Genomic DNA, 14,547 nt, shown 5'->3' with positions numbered 1-14,547 from the left:
TCGTGAAACTCTACCCACAGCTTCATCACTAGACTGTTAATGCCAGTGACAGTTTGTTCTCTGTGCGAATTTAAATACTGATGCTTCGGGGAAGTGAGGCCTACTGTTCTGTGAACACTTCGCCATCCAAGTCAGCGCAGTGGTAGCCAGTATCAGCCCATTTCCACCAGGCACTTTCTGCCACGGTCACCAATATTTTTTTTTTTTCAATACAACATTTAAGATCAGAGCAGGACATCTGAGACCTTGTTCATAAAAACAAGGAAATTTAGTAGTGAACCATGAATGAGTGTAACGGTCAACATCCAAGTAGTGGTTGAATTGTGCTGGAATTAAGTTAATGTGCTTCCCTACAGTGCCCCTTTAAGACACCCTAGACTGTTCTAAAACATTTCAGCCAAAGCATTTCACATACCACAGTGCCTCCAGCTAGGGAGAAGAAAGAGCATTTCATTGTGTTCTGAATTTCCATTAAGAGAAATAGTGACTTTTTTTTTTTTTAAGATTTTATTTATTAGAGGGAAAGAGAACACAAGCAGGAAGGAGGAGCAGAGGAAGAGGGAGAAGCAGACTCCCTGCTGAGCAGGGAGCTTGAAGCAGGGCTCCCTCCCAGGACCCTGGGTTCATGACCTGAGCTAAAGCCAGACACATAACCAGCTAAGCCACTCAAGTGACCCAAGAGCAATAGTAGCCTTTAAACAAGCAAGTCTAAGTAAGCTCAGATATTATTTTGGAATTTTTAGAAATCTTACAAGACTGCCAAGTTGTTCCTTCTGGAGATGAATTTCTGTTACATGAAAATTATAATAAACATGGGAATGAAGCCATAATTAAATTGTTGGTAAAAAGAAGTAGACTGAAAATGTGACAAAGATTGATTCCCAGATGAGACATTTAAATGTTTTACATCTTTTCAGTTGTTCTTTAAATGTGATCTTTGATAACTTTTTGTAACTTTTATTAAACAAGCGAGATACGTGAACCATTGGGAAATTAGCAAAGTAGTTGAACCAAACCAAAAAAGAGTAGTTATTTATAATCATTGTCACACAGGGATTAATTTGGGTATATATATGATTTCAGAATCTTCCCAGGTGGGCATATATGAATATGTTGGGTTTCTCTTTTGCCCTTTTATAATATACACTTTTATAATATGACCATGTTACAAAGGAATTGAAGAAAATCAATTATCTGCTTCCCTAACACTATTAGCATTTTAATGTTTTAAGGTTCTTTTAAAGGGGTGCCTGGGTGGCTCAATTGGTAAATCATCTGCCTTCGGCTCAGGTCATGATCCCCCGGGTCCTGGGATTGAGCCCTACATTGGACTCCCTGCTCAGTGAAGGGCCTGCTTTTCCCTCTCCCTCCATTTATTGCTTCCCCTGCTTGTGTGTGTGCTTTCTCTCTCTATGTCAAGTAAATAAAATCTTAAAAAAAAAAAAAAGTTCTTTTAAAGAATTAGGATCGTAAATAGAAAAATATAATTGGTAAGAAATACTTGAAGACCCTAGGGTAAATTTAAATTGTCAGAGGACATCACAAAACTTTATAGAAGATAAAATCAGTAGGCAGACCCAGAAGGTTGTAGAGACAGAGGAGTTCCTTCTTGTTAATAGAAATCTATGTAAAATGAGGTAACATTTTTATGAACAAAAATTATTTAAAACAGTTATACTAAAAAAAAAAACAAAACAGTTATACTTCTTGGAAGGTGGTTAAACTGCTGTGTATTATAAAACACAAACTTCGGTGAAGCAAGTAATATTTATCAAGGGCCAGAAAATTCTTCCTATGCATTATCCCTGGACTTGTGAAAATTCATCCTAAGGAAGTAATCCAAAGACTAAAGACATCACAGCCTCGCTTAGAAGGATAAACACTTCAAAGCTAGGTGTTCTTCCATAAGTAAGCAGTTATGTTATGGTAAATCATAGAGGAATTAAACTGCTCCCACAGAGCAATGTGGGAACAAGCTTATGATGAAGGAAAAGGCAGTATAGAAACTATACGTACACTATAATCATGTATAAAAACATACATTTGGAAAAAGTCCAGGAAGAGATACTCTAAAATGAGAATTGTAAACATGACTATCTCTGGATGGATTCAAAGAGTAGTAGGATCATCTTTTATTATCAGGCCTGTTGAGAAATTTGAAAGGATGAGACAGATCCCAGACGGTCACACATCACAACAGGAATAAAGCAATTAACTGGGTAACCATCAGGGGTCAGGCCACTCTGATAAACTATAGCGTGTTCTAGTATCTCTATGTCCATTTTAGGCATTTTAATTCTGTGGCTACTAATAAACACAAACTACAAAAATGGTAAGGAGAGGAACTTCAATTTAAGATTCCTTAATAATGAAACACCATACATACCACCACTATGGGACCTGTCCCAAGAACCTCCCAGAGACCTGACTAAATCATAGAAATTTCTGGGCAGCTCCTCCTGCCTCCAGGCCCTCAGTCCTTATATCCTGTTCTTTAGGTGAAGTCATGGGCATTGGGCGTTCTTTTGAGGAGGCCTTCCAGAAGGCTCTTCGCATGGTGGATGAGAACTGTGTGGGCTTTGATCACACAGTAAAACCGGTCAGTGATATGGTGAGTGGCTCCTTTCCCCTGGCAGCAGCCCTGAAGTGGGTGCTTCTTTCCCTAGGCCATGGACTTGGTACCTCTAAGAGCAGTAGTCATTACTGGACATTTGCTGTATTTCCACTTTGTTGAGAATTTTGTGGTTTATCTCCTCTGTCGTTATAAGAGGATTTTTTTTTTTTTAAGATTTTATTTATTTATTCATGAGAGAGAGGCAGAGACACAGGCAGCGGGAGGAGCAGGCTCCATGCAGGGAGCCCCATGTGGGTGGGACTCGATCCGGGGACTCCAGGATCACGCTCTGAGCCAAAGGCAGCCGCTTAACCACTGAGCCACCCAGGCATCCCAAGAGGACGTATTCTTAAACTTGTTTCTACAATGAAACAGGCCTAGAGAATTTGTGGAACTTGCTAATACAGTAGCTACACAGCCAGAAAGAGGCAGAGCCAGGATTTGCCTATAGGCTTTTGCAATTACAGAGTTTTTGGTCTGGCTCCTTTTCTACAGCTTCCTTTTCTAAAACAGTGGTATTCCTGCTCTCAGGCTTTTTGAGGTACTAAAAGTAGATTGGGAATATTTTGCTTAACATTTGGCCATCTCCCTCTCCACAATCCTTCCGTATCCATCTGTCTGCCCTCCCCATTAGGAGTTGGAGACACCAACTGATAAGCGGATCTTTGTGGTGGCAGCTGCTCTGTGGGCTGGCTATTCGGTGGAGCGGCTGTACCAACTCACGCGCATCGACCGCTGGTTCCTGCACCGGATGAAGCGGATTATAGCACATGCCCAGCTGCTGGAACAGCATCGTGGACAGCCTTTGCCCCCAGACCTGCTGCACCAAGCCAAGCGCCTTGGCTTCTCAGACAAGCAGATTGCCCTTGCTGTTCTGAGGTCAGAGGTGGTGGTGAGGTCGGGCCTTGGGCTGAGGATGTGGGACAGAGAATCTTTATACTAGTAAGGGGCCCTTAGAAGCTTTGGAGGCTTCTGACCTTCATCCCTGAAATATTTTCCTCTCAGATCCCTGTCCTGGGATCTCAGTCTGTAGCCTACTCCCAGGGCGTATAGTTTTGACCCTTCTTCTTCTTTAGCACAGAGCTGGCTGTTCGCAAGCTGCGTCAGGAACTGGGGATCTGCCCGGCAGTGAAACAGATTGACACAGTTGCAGCTGAGTGGCCAGCCCAGACAAATTATTTGTACCTGACGTACTGGGGAACCACGCACGACCTCACCTTTCGAACGCCTCATGTCCTGGTCCTTGGCTCTGGCGTCTACCGTATAGGCTCCAGCGTTGAGTTTGACTGGTGTGCTGTGGGCTGCATCCGGCAGCTCCGAAAGGTCCAAGAGCTAGTCTTTCATACTGTTTTCTTTACTGTTCCATTCAGTTCCAGCAATTGCCTTCCACTCCCATTTAATCCTGGTGCTTTCTATTAATTCCTACACTTACATCTATCTTAAGGCTTTGGGAGGAGTGTGGTGGTGAGGTAGGAGTGAGGGAGTCCTCCCCTTAGGCCGTCTTGTGTCCCTCACAGGGCATGTATCTTTTCTCCAGCACTTTGTACCTACTTCTCTAATACCTACAATGCTGATCCTACTTCCCTCCCAAGGCAGGTGTCCCTTACAGCCATTTCAGAAAAAGCTGAGGTGCTCTTTGAAGTACGGGTTTTGCCTGTTTCTCCATGTTCTTCCTCCCACCTCCTCCTCGCTAAGTCTTGTTTCCCTCTCTATCACAGATGGGATATAAGACCATCATGGTGAACTACAACCCAGAGACAGTCAGCACTGATTATGACATGTGTGACCGACTCTACTTTGATGAGATCTCTTTTGAGGTGAGAGGGATGAAGACTGCTCATTAGCCTGGGTGGCCAGGGTCAAGTGGGAGTGGCTGGCTGACCTAAGATTCTTTGCAGCTTGGGTTTGAGGGGAAGTAGAGGGTGAGGAGCAGTGAGCAGGAATGCTTGGATCCCTGACCACTTGGTCCTTCACTCTATTTTCCTCTTGAACTAAGGTGGTGATGGACATCTATGAGCTAGAGAACCCTGAAGGCGTGATCCTGTCCATGGGTGGGCAGCTGCCCAACAACATGGCCATGGCTTTGCATCGGCAGCAGTGCCGGGTGCTGGGCACTTCTCCGGAAGCCATCGACTCAGCTGAGAACCGTTTCAAATTCTCCCGGCTCCTAGATACCATTGGTATCAGCCAGCCTCAGTGGAGGGAGCTCAGTGACCTAGAGGTGGGCTGGGGCCAGGTGGGAGGCTGGAAGCTGGATTAAGTCATGGGTGAGTGTAACCAACCCAGCTGCACCCTTAGTCTGCTCGCCAGTTCTGCCAGACAGTGGGGTACCCCTGCGTTGTGCGCCCCTCCTATGTGCTAAGCGGCGCTGCTATGAATGTGGCCTACACCGATGGGGACCTGGAGCGTTTCCTGAGCAGTGCGGCAGCCGTCTCTAAGGAGCACCCTGTGGTCATCTCTAAGTTCATCCAGGAGGCCAAGGTAGGGCTGCAGACAAGAAGTCTCTGAGGACAGGCTCTCCAGCCTGGGTGGAGACTCCCCCCCTCTAGCCCTACAGCACTTTATGGGCACAGCGGACTGGGAAGGATGGCTTGTACCAAGGCTCTTAAAGGAAGGGAGCTCCCTGGGGCAAGTGGAAGAAGAAATTGGCCCCTGCTCTGGAGCACATTGCCCTTACATCCCCACTAGGAGATTGACGTGGATGCTGTGGCCCGTGATGGTGTGGTGGCAGCCATTGCCATCTCTGAGCATGTGGAGAATGCAGGTGTACATTCAGGTGATGCCACACTGGTGACCCCACCTCAAGACATCACTGCCAAAACCCTGGAGCGGATTAAAGCCATCGTGCATGCTGTGGGCCAGGAGCTGCAGGTCACAGGACCCTTCAATCTTCAGCTCATTGCCAAGGTAGAAAGAGGGGGCTAAAGGAGGGGACTAAAGGATCTTAGCACCTCCTTATTCTGTGGAGCCACGCTGCCAGTAAGCAGCCCATCTCCTGCCTTCATTGGAGTAGGTCTGAAAGTGGCAGGAAAGGGGGCCTTGCTAGATAGAGCCCACAGTGTTGTCGGGGTTTGTGACAGTCTGTCACCCTGACCCCTGTTCCCGATTGCTGACCCCCAGAGCGGTAGGTCAGAGGAGTAATGTCAGCAAGCCCAGCCTGTGCAAGGACTGACCACTCCCTCTCTGCCCCAGGATGACCAACTGAAAGTCATCGAATGCAACGTGCGTGTCTCTCGCTCCTTCCCTTTCGTCTCCAAGACACTTGGTGTGGACCTAGTAGCACTGGCCACCCGGGTCATCATGGGGGAAGAAGTGGAACCTGTGGGGCTCATGACTGGCTCCGGAGTCGTGGGGGTGAAGGTATGGAGAACTAAAACCTGGAGGTTAGCTATAGAAGCCAAGGGAGACAGTAGGTGAGGGTTCACTCATACATAGCACAAGCACAAACCAAGCAACTCTTGTGGGCACTGCATCACCGGGCCATCCGTAAAGGCGATGATATGGTATTTGTCCCTGAGGAGCTCACGCTCTAGTAATGGGAGGCAAGGGAAATTGGGTCCAAAAACTGCTTCTGTATCAGTCTGTGATAAATCTACATGGTAGAGACGAGAATAAAATGCTGAAGGAGTTTACAAACAAGAGATGCCCCTTCCAAAAGGGGTGACCTGGGAAGGCCTAGGAGGAGAGGTGGTACCTGAATTGAGTCCTGAAGGACAGTCAGGACATTTGATTTACAGAGCTTGTTGAGGAAGTGTTCCAAGGCCTACGAATAGGCCTTGTGGAAAGGAATAGGTGAGTGGAAACCGAGTGGTAATAAACAGGAGACTGACCAATGTAGTGCACAGGCACAGCAGCTGCAGAGAAGGCTAATCTTGCCATTTGGATAAGACCAAAGGGAAGGGGCAAGGAGAGGTGGTCCCCTCCTGCCATGGCCTCTCTCGTCCTGCTCCCTCAGGTCCCTCAGTTCTCGTTTTCCCGTCTGGCGGGTGCTGATGTGGTGTTGGGTGTGGAAATGACCAGTACCGGGGAAGTGGCTGGCTTTGGGGAGAGCCGCTGCGAGGCATACCTCAAGGCCATGCTAAGCACTGGCTTTAAGATCCCCAAGAAGAACATCTTGCTGACCATTGGCAGCTATAAGGTACTGACTCTGGGAGGGGGGGAATGGGTGCTGCCCAGAGAGGTGGGGGCAGGTGGCCTTGGCTCTCTGAGCCGTGGCTGTCCTTGAAGGGGAAGTCAGGAGACACACAACCTCATCCTCCTTCTGCTTGGTTCAGAACAAAAGTGAGCTGCTCCCAACCGTGCGGCTGCTGGAGAGCCTTGGCTACAGCCTTTACGCCAGTCTGGGCACTGCTGACTTCTATACGGAGCACGGCGTCAAGGTACAGGGGTTCCTGCAGCCTACCCCGCGTTGTACCAGAGAATTATCTCTGTTTCCCAGCTTTTATTGTTGTACAAGTCCTGTGTGTTCCATGTAGGGCAAATGGAATGTATAGAGAAGCAAGGGAAAAAGTGTCTTATGGTTTCTTTACCACTGTTAACATCCTGATGTGTTTCTTTCCAGGGGAGTATTTCTATACATACAAGTGCAGGCTCATACTGCACAGAGCCCTTTGGTAACCATTGAGTAGATGTCTTTCCTGTCAGGAAATATACTTTGCTGGGAGCAGAGAGAGCCAGCCCTGGTCCCCACCCCGTGGATCCTCAGTCTCCTCCTCATGGGTTCCTGGGCCACCTGTGATCCCTTTAGGCTGTCCTTTATGATTCCTGCCAGGCTCAGGTTAGCCCTTGACCATGTCTCTGGGGCATAGGTAACAGCTGTGGACTGGCACTTTGAGGAGGCAGTGGATGGTGAGTGCCCACCACAGCGAAGCATCTTGGAGCAGCTGGCTGAGAATCACTTTGAACTAGTGATAAACCTATCGATGCGTGGGGCTGGGGGCCGGCGTCTTTCTTCCTTCGTCACCAAGGGCTACCGTACCCGGCGCCTGGCTGCTGACTTCTCCGTGCCCCTCATCATTGATATCAAGTGCACCAAACTGTTTGTGGAGGTGACTGGGGCCTGGGTGCTTGGGAGGGCAACAGCCAGTGTTAGTGGGGCAGGTGGGAGAAGTGAGTGTGTCATGGGGCTAGGAAATCTCAGGATGAAGTAGTTATGGTAATAAGCAGGCATTTGGCTGCAGAGAGAGGGAAGGTGGATGGAGAGAAGTAGAGCCTGGTTTATGGGAAAACCCAGTCACTACCTACGACTCCCAGGATGCCCTTAAATCAGAGCTGTGGTTTTCATTTGCAGGCACTAGGCCAGATTGGGCCAGCCCCTCCTTTGAAGGTGCACGTTGACTGTATGACCTCCCAAAAGCTCGTGCGACTACCTGGTAAGTGTATATTTTGGGAGAACCTGGCTTTTGCACTCTGGTAGCAGTTGGCACAGATCCTGGCTGTGGGGTCCACACCCTGCCTGGACGGCATAGAGCCTGAGGGCCAGAATCTTTCTTTTTGAGCTCTTTTCTCCCACCATCTGCCATACCCTTGACTGAGAAAGATCACCACCTCTCCACTCATTTCAGCTGCTGATTTTCCTGCCACCCCAGTTCAAGTCTTTGGTGTCCTTTGTGTCTCTGAACTGTCCTCTAATCTTGCCATATCCATGTTCTTCCAGGATTAATTGACATCCATGTGCACCTTCGGGAACCAGGAGGCACACACAAGGAGGACTTTGCCTCAGGCACGGCTGCTGCCCTGGCTGGGGGCATTACTATGGTATGCGCCATGCCAAACACCCGGCCCCCCATCATTGATGCACCAGCCCTGGCCCTGGCCCAGAAGGTGAGCGCTGGCACTCCTGCTTCATGGTGACCCAGATGTGTCCCTACCTGCCTCTCAGACCCTTCCTCCCTCTGCCCCTCCCAGAAGTCTGGGGGCCCTGGCATGGATGTCAATGGGCCTTATCTCATATGTATCCCCTTCAGCTGGCAGAAGCTGGTGCCCGCTGTGACTTTACCTTATTTCTCGGAGCCTCGTCAGAAAATGCAGGGACCCTGGGTGCTGTGGCTGGGTCTGCTGCTGGGTTAAAGCTCTACCTCAACGAGACCTTCTCTGAGCTTCGGTTGGACAATGTGGCCCAGTGGATGGAGGTAGGGAGTGGGCCGGTGGGAGGGGGCAACCAAACTTTGCCTCTTAGCTTGAGGAGCGCACATCAGAGGCTAACATCAGTGAAGTGTCAAGAGCTCTGTGAGGGCTCTGGGCTGGGCTCTGATGACCTTAGATAATTAAAGGTTCTGCATGCTCCCTGACAAATTCTTTCTGTCCCCAGCACTTTGAGACATGGCCATCCCACCTCCCCATCGTGGCCCACGCAGAGAGGCAGAATGTCGCTGCCATCCTCATGGTGGCCCAACTGACCCAGAGATCAGTACACATATGTCACGTGGCTCGGAAGGAGGAGGTGAGAGTACTTCAGAGGTCCGGTGCCCCTTCTGCTTTCCCAGTAATACCAAGAGGTCAGGCAACTCCTTTTGGGGACCAGGGGTTGGGGAGCATGGAACTAGCCCCCTCAAACATGTCTGCCCCATAACTTTCCTAGAGGGGGTGTCAGATGCAGGGGCTCTGTAGGGTAGGGCATGAGGGAGGCCTCCTCAGATCTCCCCACTTTCCCCCCAGATCCTGCTGATTAAAGCTGCAAAGGCACGGGGGCTGCCAGTGACTTGTGAGGTGGCACCCCACCATCTATTTCTGAGCTGCGATGACCTGGAACGCTTGGGGCCAGGGAAGGGGGAGGTCCGGCCCGAGCTTGGGTCCCGCCAGGACGTGGAGGCCCTATGGGAGAACATGGCTGTCATCGACTGCTTCGCCTCAGACCATGGTGAGAGGGCCCCGTAGTGTACCTCTCTGCCCAGCAGGGCTCATCCTCCAGCTCAGGGCCTCTGGACTCTGGGGGCTGGGACTTGATCTGTGTAGCATAGCACTTGGGCTGTGATGGGTGCGCGGTAAGTACTCCCTGAAGGAACTGACAAGCAAATGAGTAAAATTATAAATGAGAGAAGGCAGGTAAAAGGTATGGTCCCCAAAAGATGGCAGCTGTCCTGGTTTACCTGTTTTCCTTATAAGCAGAAGAGGTTAGCATCGGGGCCAGTAAGTCAGTGCAGTCCCAGTCCCAGTGGCCTGTGTGACTTCCCAGACGTGGAGATGATTGGGCCTGAGGGTACTGTTCTCTTCGCTCCCAGCCCCTCACACCTTGGAGGAGAAGTGTGGGCCCCGGCCTCCCCCTGGCTTCCCAGGGCTGGAAACCATGCTGCCACTGCTGCTGACGGCAGTCAGTGAGGGCCGGCTGAGTCTGGATGACCTGCTGCAGCGGCTGCACCACAATCCCCGCCGGATCTTCCACCTGCCCCCGCAGGAGGACACCTATGTGGAGGTGTGGGCAAGTGGGCCTGGGGTGGGGTGGGCAGCTCTGCAGCCTGTAGCTGTCCCGTGGTGTGACCCTACCCTCATGTATCCCGTCACTCTGGGCAGGTGGATCTGGAGCACGAATGGACCATCCCTGGCCACATGCCCTTCTCCAAGGCGCACTGGACACCCTTTGAAGGGCAGAAGGTGAAGGGCACCGTCCGCCGTGTGGTCCTCCGAGGAGAGGTGGCCTATATCGATGGGCAGGTATGTGTGTGGCCCAAGCCCCATCCCAGTCATAATTTCCTGTGTGCCATTGTCCTGCTGCCCCAGCACTTCTCTGTGGGTAAGCAAGGGTCCCTTGAGACGCTTTACCTCTTTGATGGTTTGCACTCCTGTGAGGCCTCAGGCTAGCTCTTTGCCCCCTGCTCATTCTCATGCCCCTGCCCTCTGCCTGCAGGTCCTGGTGCCCCCGGGCTATGGACAGGATGTCCGCAAGTGGCCTCAGGGAACTGTTCCCCAGCTGGCACCCCCAGCCCCTGCCGCCAGTGAGATCACCACGGTATCCACAGTGCTCCGGGATCAGGGTGGGTGTGTTGGGGGATGCAGCCAGGTACCTGGCTAGCAGCACAGATGTTTTCATTGGTGATTTAGGGGGTGGAAGGCTCTGCGCTTGACACTTAAAATTTCCACCACCTACCTCTTTGTTGCAAAACATAGAATAAGCTCTCAATTTAGGAAGTTACCTACCCAGGGGAAACAGGTAACCCATTAAGCCAACCAGGGATTGAAACACAGGTACCCAACCAGGGATGGATTCATCTAGAGGCCTGTCATGGGGCTAGCACACACCTCTGAAAGGTTAGGTTGTCTCCCTCCATCAAGGGCAGCGTAGCAGAAGGATGGGCCTGAGGGGATGTTATGGAGAATGGGATCCAGTCCATCCTCACCACGGACAGTGAGCAGTTTGGCATTTCTTAAGGGATTGAACTTGAGAGTTGGGTCAGTACATATCAAAACACTAGGCCTCTCTCTCCAGACACCTGAGAGGCCCCGTCGGGCAGTTCCAGGGCTTCCTGATGGCCGCTTCCACCTGCCACCCCGAATTCACCGAGCCTCTGATCCAGGTCTGCCAGGTAAGACAGAGATCCTATGATGTGGAGGATGGGGCCACTTGGACTTAGAGACGTGTAGAGACAGGCTCCTCTTCCCCCGCAGTGTCCTTGATAGACTGGGGTCACTTTTGTTCACTTACTGTGTTCTTCCTGCCATCCCCTCATCCTAGTCTGATCCTCTGTACCCTCCTTTGCCTAAAGCAGTCTGCCCAGAGTGAGGTAGGCACCCCACAGCTTCTTCTTACGGCCCTTTCTTGTTGTGGGCAGCTGTGTTCCTCCGCCCGGGAGCTGGGATCCCACGGGGCAGCAGAACGTGGGGTAAATCCAGGTTGTTGGTTGGTGTGAGCCTGGCCGTTCCCCTTGCCTAGGATCCCCCGGCCACCTGGGGGGGCCCTGGGAGGGCACCATTGCCCACACAGAGCAGCCCCCATGGGAAATCACTTGTGTGTCCCCGGGGCTGCTGGTCCTTCTTGTTTTCCCCTAACCTGCTATAGCTACTGTTGTGTGAGTTGGTTTAACACAGACGCTGTGATCCAGAGTGTGGGGAAATGGGGGCTCTTCACAGACCTTAGTTACAGACTTACATCTTTCCTGTTTCCGTTTGTAGCTGAGGAGCCAAAGGAAAAGTCGTCTCGGAAGGCAGCTGAGCCAGGTGAGACTCCCCTGAAACACACGTTCACCTTGGGGACCTGTCTCATCTGGCCTGTGTAGGAGGAACCCTCTGACCCACCTCTTCTGCCCCGTCCCTCACTGCAGAGCTGATGGGAACTCTTGATGGCACCTGCTACCCTCCACCACCAGTACCTAGACAGGCGTCACCCCAGAACCTGGGGACCCCTGGCCTGCTGCACCCCCAGACCTCACCCCTGCTGCACTCATTAGTGGGTCAACATATCCTGTCTGTCCAGCAATTCACCAAGGATCAGGTGCCTGGGGGAGGGAGGATGGGGCCACCCAGAGCTTTGAGAATCTGAAAAGTTGGTGTAGGACCTCTGAGGGCCACTGCCTTTCCAGCTGATTTTGAGGATCTTTCTTAGATGTCTCACCTGTTCAATGTGGCACACACGCTGCGTATGATGGTACAGAAGGAGCGAAGCCTCGACATACTCAAGGTCAGGGTCAGGGCTGTGGGTTATGGGTCCAGGATCCTGTCAGCAGGGATCTCCCTCTTCTGCAGTAGATCCCTTCATGTAAATCTAAATGCTCTACAATGTGTTACTTAGCTTTCTCTACTCTGGAAGGTTCTGTTACCCTAGGCACCCCTTAGCCCCCATGTCTGCCCTCTGAGTATTTAGCTGACTTACAAGGCCCTGAGAGCCAGTGTATCAGCCTGATCTGGTCATTTGGTCTATGCATATGTATTCACGGGATAGAACTGGGGTGTTTCCTTCATCCCCAGAAAATGAGAGTATCTCATTCAAATACCTAGTAGTGGTTTATTTGGAGGTGGAGCCTTTAGCTCAGCGTGACACTGATGGAAATGTCAAGGCTAGGACAGGTCACGAGGAGGTTTGAAGGGAGGGATTCCCTCCTGTGTAAGTGGGGGAAGCAAGCACCAGCCTGTGCTTTCCCCAGGATGAACACACCCATGTTCACTTTGAGTCTTGCCCTCCCGCCAGGGGAAGGTAATGGCCTCCATGTTCTACGAGGTGAGCACGCGCACCAGCAGCTCCTTTGCTGCAGCCATGGCCCGGCTGGGGGGCGCTGTGCTCAGCTTCTCAGAAGCCACATCTTCGGTCCAGAAGGGTGAATCCCTGGCTGACTCAGTGCAGACCATGAGCTGCTATGCCGACGTCGTCGTGCTTCGGCATCCCCAGCCTGGAGCAGTGGAGGTGAGGCCAGCTACACACTGGAACAGGGTTCATGAGGATGGATCTAGGGACATGACTGCAAGTCTCTGGGCCAGACAGGGAAGGGGACCCAGGAAGAGTGGGGCTTGGGCAAGGAGCGGGGGCCATTGAGATGCAGAAGACAAGGTTCTCCTTTCTTGTTCTCATGTTTACAGCTGGCAGCCAAGCACTGCCGGAGGCCAGTGATCAATGCTGGGGATGGGGTTGGAGAGCATCCCACCCAGGCCCTGCTGGACATCTTCACCATCCGGGAGGAGCTTGGGACTGTCAATGGCATGACGGTGAGGGTAGTGGGGCAGGGTTAGAGGCCTGCCAGGGGTAGGTCTGGAGAGTGAGGCAGCTGGGAAGTACTTTCTCTGCTCCAAAGAATGCTGCATGCAGCAAGGGGGCCTATATTCCTGGTCCTGAGACTGAAAGCTTTGAAGCGGGAGGGCAGGTGCTTGATCTGAGGGCCCTCTTGGTGATTGGCTTCCTCCCCTAGATCACAATGGTGGGGGACCTGAAGCATGGACGCACAGTGCATTCTCTGGCCTGCCTGCTCACCCAGTACCGTGTCAGCCTGCGTTATGTGGCCCCTCCCAGCCTGCGCATGCCATCCAATGTGCGGGCCTTTGTGGCGGCCCGTGGCACCAAGCAGGTGAGCCCAGGAGGCCATGAGGGACATGGTTTGGGCAGTGAGAGCCTGGCACTGCATTCACTCTGGTTCTGCCTCACCCTCCAGGAGGAATTTGAGAGCATCGAGGAAGCCCTGCCCGACACTGATGTGCTCTACATGACTCGAATCCAGAAGGAACGCTTTGAGTCTAGCCAGGAGTATGAAGCTGTGAGTGCCGCGGTTGGGGGGAGGCCGGGGCTGGAGCTTCGAGGCATCTAAATTAGTGGATGGGACGGCTGGGAGCTTGATCAGGCCTCTTGGTTGTGATAACCATGTGTGGCTGTGGAAGGGATCCTGGAGGAATCCAGGCTTATGGTGACACAGCCACCCCAGCCCTGAGACACTGACAGGGCCCCTGTCTGCCTCACAGTGCTTTGGCCAGTTCATCCTCACTCCCCACATCATGACACGGGCCAAGAAGAAGATGGTGGTGATGCACCCAATGCCTCGAGTCAATGAGATCAGGTGACATGACTTTAGAATTGAGGCTACACTGGGGGTGGGCACCTGGTCTAAGACAGTCCATCTTGTGGGCTGTGTGCTAACCATTGTCCTTCTTTTGCAGTGTGGAGGTGGACTCAGACCCCCGAGCAGCCTACTTCCGCCAGGCCGAGAATGGCATGTACATTCGCATGGCTCTGTTAGCCACTGTGCTGGGCCGCTTCTAGGGCTTGACTCCTCAGATTCTTCTTGTCAGGCCCAGCTGCTGGGCATGAAATCGGTGCCCCCCACGGGGGCAGCACACTTAGGAGATGCTCTGGCGCGTCCAGATAGCTCATGTGCCCATATGCACATCTGCAGACCACGTGTCAGGCACTGGACTGGACTGGAGTGTTCTAGCATGGGGGTGGGGCCCCGTCTCCCTTAATGTACCGCAAACCTGTAAAGTCATTTTTCTACTGACTAAATAAACAGCTAAGCTGCTTGTAA

At 51.8% G+C, this 14,547-nt stretch overlaps 1 protein-coding gene across 9 annotated transcripts in view; it reads left to right on the top strand.

Moving 5' to 3' along the window:
- Nucleotides 1-14,547, top strand: part of CAD (carbamoyl-phosphate synthetase 2, aspartate transcarbamylase, and dihydroorotase) — a 22,819-nt gene extending 8,272 nt beyond the window's left edge. For 3 of the 9 annotated variants that reach the window (XM_072767440.1, XM_072767441.1, XM_025983924.2), the window contains exons 16-45: nucleotides 2,499-2,611; nucleotides 3,249-3,493; nucleotides 3,691-3,937; nucleotides 4,333-4,431; nucleotides 4,611-4,835; nucleotides 4,913-5,095; nucleotides 5,303-5,521; nucleotides 5,807-5,974; nucleotides 6,570-6,752; nucleotides 6,889-6,993; nucleotides 7,423-7,662; nucleotides 7,905-7,986; nucleotides 8,271-8,437; nucleotides 8,581-8,745; nucleotides 8,925-9,056; nucleotides 9,272-9,473; nucleotides 9,835-10,025; nucleotides 10,124-10,264; nucleotides 10,458-10,559; nucleotides 11,037-11,133; nucleotides 11,380-11,430; nucleotides 11,720-11,764; nucleotides 11,869-12,038; nucleotides 12,150-12,224; nucleotides 12,732-12,944; nucleotides 13,118-13,243; nucleotides 13,444-13,599; nucleotides 13,684-13,785; nucleotides 13,988-14,082; nucleotides 14,183-14,547. In XM_072767440.1, the coding sequence (XP_072623541.1) occupies nucleotides 2,499-2,611; nucleotides 3,249-3,493; nucleotides 3,691-3,937; nucleotides 4,333-4,431; nucleotides 4,611-4,835; nucleotides 4,913-5,095; nucleotides 5,303-5,521; nucleotides 5,807-5,974; nucleotides 6,570-6,752; nucleotides 6,889-6,993; nucleotides 7,423-7,662; nucleotides 7,905-7,986; nucleotides 8,271-8,437; nucleotides 8,581-8,745; nucleotides 8,925-9,056; nucleotides 9,272-9,473; nucleotides 9,835-10,025; nucleotides 10,124-10,264; nucleotides 10,458-10,559; nucleotides 11,037-11,133; nucleotides 11,380-11,430; nucleotides 11,720-11,764; nucleotides 11,869-12,038; nucleotides 12,150-12,224; nucleotides 12,732-12,944; nucleotides 13,118-13,243; nucleotides 13,444-13,599; nucleotides 13,684-13,785; nucleotides 13,988-14,082; nucleotides 14,183-14,285 (4,442 nt within the window). In that variant the 3' untranslated portion in view covers nucleotides 14,286-14,547. Of the gene's footprint in view, nucleotides 1-2,498; nucleotides 2,612-3,248; nucleotides 3,494-3,690; nucleotides 3,938-4,332; nucleotides 4,432-4,610; nucleotides 4,836-4,912; nucleotides 5,096-5,302; nucleotides 5,522-5,806; nucleotides 5,975-6,569; nucleotides 6,753-6,888; nucleotides 6,994-7,422; nucleotides 7,663-7,904; nucleotides 7,987-8,270; nucleotides 8,438-8,580; nucleotides 8,746-8,924; nucleotides 9,057-9,271; nucleotides 9,474-9,834; nucleotides 10,026-10,123; nucleotides 10,265-10,457; nucleotides 10,615-10,675; nucleotides 10,844-11,036; nucleotides 11,134-11,379; nucleotides 11,431-11,719; nucleotides 11,765-11,868; nucleotides 12,039-12,149; nucleotides 12,225-12,731; nucleotides 12,945-13,117; nucleotides 13,244-13,443; nucleotides 13,600-13,683; nucleotides 13,786-13,987; nucleotides 14,083-14,182 lie in introns of those variants that run through there. The other 6 variants (XM_072767443.1, XM_072767442.1, XM_025983925.2 and 3 more) reach the window with 4 other exon arrangements.

Source organism: Vulpes vulpes, chromosome 8 (assembly GCF_048418805.1).
Source record: "Vulpes vulpes isolate BD-2025 chromosome 8, VulVul3, whole genome shotgun sequence".
NCBI lineage: Eukaryota > Metazoa > Chordata > Mammalia > Carnivora > Canidae > Vulpes > Vulpes vulpes.
Note: the sequence above shows the minus strand (reverse complement) of the source record. Positions and strands in the feature narration are given on the sequence as shown.